The sequence below is a fragment of the Spermophilus citellus genome (genome assembly GCF_964194105.1).
Source record: "Spermophilus citellus genome assembly, chromosome: X".
NCBI lineage: Eukaryota > Metazoa > Chordata > Mammalia > Rodentia > Sciuridae > Spermophilus > Spermophilus citellus.
This window is the reverse complement of record NC_138190.1, coordinates 29,980,203-29,984,291: the sequence shown is the minus strand read 5'-3', so window position 1 is coordinate 29,984,291 and position 4,089 is coordinate 29,980,203. Positions and strand designations below refer to the sequence as shown.

Below are 4,089 nucleotides of genomic sequence, written 5' to 3'. Positions count from 1 at the left end.
TTCATCCCTTCGTTGGGTAGAGATTTGTCTTCTGTTGAATGAAGATCCCAAGAAACTGGCAGGAGGAGTTTTCCACTATAAAACTTTGGGTCTCAAACTCTGACACACATCACATGGAGATCTAACACCCAATCACTACACCTTAACATTTCCCACCCCTAAAATTAACTTAAAACTTACACTCCTTGAAGGAATTACTGCTTTCCACTTTGCCATTTACTACCCTCATGGCATTTCCATTTAATAGACTCAAGGATTCCTTCATTTGCTAAATCCTTCATTTATCCTTTATATACAACAAGATATCCCACCACCATCATAACAGAATTACTACTAAGATAAAGGAAAGTTATGAGGGCAGGTCATATGCATTGTTTATCTTAGAATTCTAGTACTAAAATAATTGTTATAAAAGAGCAAATGTTCAGATAAGGTGTAGGAGATTAAAGAGTCAGTGAGAATAGGAATAACTGCTGAAAATTTATTTGTAAGAATTGAATATAAGTTAAGCAAATCGATATATCTATACATAAAACTTCATTAAAAAATCTAAAAGATAAAAGAACAAAATAACTGACAATGTTACATCATTCTCAGTTTCTAGACCACATCTATTTTACAGTTGTGCAAAGACATGCATGAAATATTGTTCCAGATCACAATACAGGTAGATGGTTTCCAAGTATGTTTTAAAAGGTATCAAAAGACACAGTACTCAACCAAAAAAACTGCATTAAATGTGTGACCAATGTCATTTGCAACTTACAGATTTCAAAGTGAAGCATTATTAAACAACATTTGAATGATAAAAACATCAAAAAATAAAAGAATGAATTATCAATTTATGCACACAAAATAGAAACACAGGGATGATATAGTCTTTTCCTTTCAAGCCTACGTTTTCCCTGGAGCCATACACTCTTTCAGCACTAAACACTGGCCTTGAACACTACATGAAGGAGCTATTTCTGACTTTACTAAATGCTGGAGGAGCTGCCACCCATGGCACTGGAACTGGCAGTGGCCAAGGAACTGGAGGCAGACTCAATTGAAATTCTGGCCAGTGCTCTCTCCTCTTCTTCTAGCAGAGCTTCCTCATACTGAGCTGAGAAATCACAGGGATCGGCTCCATGAACCTTGGCCAAAAACTCGAGGACTTTCATCTTGCTGGTTTCGGCATGGGCTCTTGGGCCCCACTGGAACTCATACTGCACTGGATCACTGTTGGCCACCTGGTGGTACTCCAGGTACTTTTCATTCACAAAATCATGGGCGATGAGCTGCCTGGCATCCCCGAAGATGAAGTGCTTCTGATCACGATGGATCCCCGTCATTTTCAGCACATCCCAGATCTCCTCTTCAGTGGCACGGTTACCCTTCATGAAGATCACACCCAGCATGAGTATCAGGAGCCCGGTCTTGGGTATAGTCTCTTCATCACTAAGCATCCCATCATAGGTGAGGCCCAGCTTGATGGAGAGGCCATAGCACTGGTTGATGGGATCCATTTCCTTCACATCAAGGCCAAAGACCATCTCCAGGCGCTCAGAGGCCCGCAGGAGGATCTCACAGAAGCGGACCTCATCATCTTCCATGATGAACTTCAACATATCTGCCTTTCGGGCTGGCTCTTTCATTTGATACTTGAGCAGCAGGAAATTCACCAAGAAAGCCACTTTCTCATCCAGAGCACTTTCGGGCACATGCTTGGGGTCTTCCACCATCGCTGAGGTGTTTGGAACACTCTCCTCTTCTTTGCTACCAGAGCCTTCACTGGACTGGATCAAAGAGGGGGCCATAACGGCAACAGGAGAGGAGCAGGAATTCTGAAGATCCTCAGGAGTGCTGGGTGTGCTGGGTGTTAGAGCACCAGGAGCCTCACTCAGGTTGCCAGGCATCAGAAGCTGGGAGGAGGAGGTAGAGGGCGCCTCCACAGCCCCTGACACCTGTGCAACCTCTGGGCCCTGGATCTCACTGAGGATCAGAAGGTCTTCACCATGGGTGCCTTCTTGACTCTTCTGATGCCCAGGCATGACGATTCCTGTGATTGGAAGTAGGCAGAAGTACAGAAGGATGAGTGTGCAATGGAGAATCAAAGCCTAAGGGATAGAGAAAGGTATCAGTGTCAGCTGATGAACTGGACTGAACTGGCTCTGATGGAATGCAATGAGAGTGGATTTTCCTATGAATGGTGCTGTGAAGACCCACAAGCCTGTCATGGTATCTGGGTCCATCAAGAACCTGAAGGTGGAAGTGGGACTCCTCCTCGGGGGAAAGCTAGAGAATCCTCAGGGTTCTGGTAGACAGTTACAGTTAAGCTCTATAGAACCCATTCTGTTTGAACATAGTGCCACCCGTTAATGGCCACAGGGCCATAATTTTTTATTTTATTTTATTGGTACCTTTTAGTTACACAGGACAGTAAAATCCATAAATTTGAAATCCTATAAGGCTCGTGCCACCTCCTCTCTGATAGTCTGAGCCTGCCCTTCTAAGACCAAAGTCATACCTCTTAAGTCAATTGAAGAGGAGTGGAGGTATGTCCCCAAGAACCCCCAAATGAATGTTCCCATAGCTGACAGCAGGGGCTAAATTCTGTGGACAGGTGTGGGTGGTCTCCTGAGTTCTCAGACGCCTTTCTTTGAATCCAAGCATGTCCTCAGGTACCATCTATTTTTACTAGATGTTACTCATCACATCGAAGCCCCTAATTCTCCTCCAGGAGGAGGTAAGATATCACCTTTGTCTAAAAGTGTTGTTCTTGGGCTGGCATTGTGTCTTCATGGTAGAGCACTGGCCTAGCATGTGTGAGGCCCTGGGTTCAATCCTCAGTACCACATACAAATAAATAAATAAGATAAAGATAGTGGGTCTCACTACAGCTAAAAACTAAATATTAAAAAATAAATAAATAAAAATGTTGTTCTTGGATCCGGTGACTGACAAGAACAGGGCTGGGCTCTTCATGAGTCCTACTCTTCACTCAAGATATCCTTGTCTTGGCTACCTCATCCCCAACCACTGCACTACTAATTACTTCCCAATGCTGTCCCCTCCCCCACAGTGACGGCTCATCTACAGGTCACACTGGAGATGGAAGTAATATATACGAATATACCCAGTATCTTCACCTGGACTCCCTTGAGGCACAAGAGCCCTTTTTCGGCTGAGGTGACACTGCCTATATCAGACTAATACCCCACCTTCCTCATACTCTGGAGGCAAAGTCACTTGACCCCGCTTCTACTTTGTTCCCCCGCTGCTGCCCCCACTTCCATCCACCCCTCCAGCTTCCTGTCACCCCCTTACCATATCCTTCCCTCACACCACCGCCCCACTCCCCCCACCTCCCAAGCCTGATGCATTGTGGGTCCACCACTGTTCTGCCGCAGGTCAATCCCCTCAGTTCTCACTCATGGGGTCTCATGTAATTGCATGCCTGGAGATACATACCCCTACTAAACTAGGCCTTCGCCTCAGACCACCCGGGAGGAAGCATGGCATAGGTTCAACTGACTGCCCTGACCACGGCCTCCCCCCACTCAATGCTGGAGCTGGACTCCGATCCCTCAGCATCTCTCTGTTTTGTACCACGGGGTCCCTGCGGCCATTATTTAGCCTTGCCTTCACACCCAGCAGCACGTGGGACCACCTCTGTTTCCCTCTTCTGACTGGAAGCCACCTGCCACAGGACTCACCACCTGAGGAGTTCCTCACGGCACGCGGCTCAGGGAAGAGGAAGCAAGCTGATGTCACATCCGGCTTTCTGTACACATCACCCCTTCATGCCTGGGGTCTCCCATGGCCCACAGCAGGGGTGAGGCTCTGAGCATGCGCATGGCATCCTCCATAGGGTTTGTGGTTGCTTCTTGCTGTGGCTGACTCTGCCAGGTCCTGGGAGTTCTGTGTCTGCTGAGGTGAGCTATGCCCTTCATTCCAAGGTCCTCATCCTTCAGAACCCTGTGGCCTTTCATGTGTCAACAGGCTAAGAGGAGGTACTGTCAAGGCTTTATGATACTGTTTTTTCAGCTCCGTTATTTTTTAGTCGTCATTGATAGGGACTTCAATTTGATTCTGGGCTTCCTAGAA

The 4,089-nt window shown here is 46.4% G+C and overlaps 1 protein-coding gene across 1 annotated transcript; it reads right to left on the bottom strand.

Moving 5' to 3' along the window:
• Positions 1–977: 977 nt before the first annotated feature.
• Positions 978–2,033, bottom strand: LOC308639002 (melanoma-associated antigen B16-like; the record flags this gene model as incomplete). The annotated part of the gene is made up of 1 exon (XM_081276918.1): positions 978–2,033. The coding sequence occupies one exon, from the start codon at positions 2,031–2,033 to the stop codon at positions 978–980; it is 1,056 nt and encodes a 351-aa protein (XP_081133044.1).
• Positions 2,034–4,089: the final 2,056 nt, after the last annotated feature.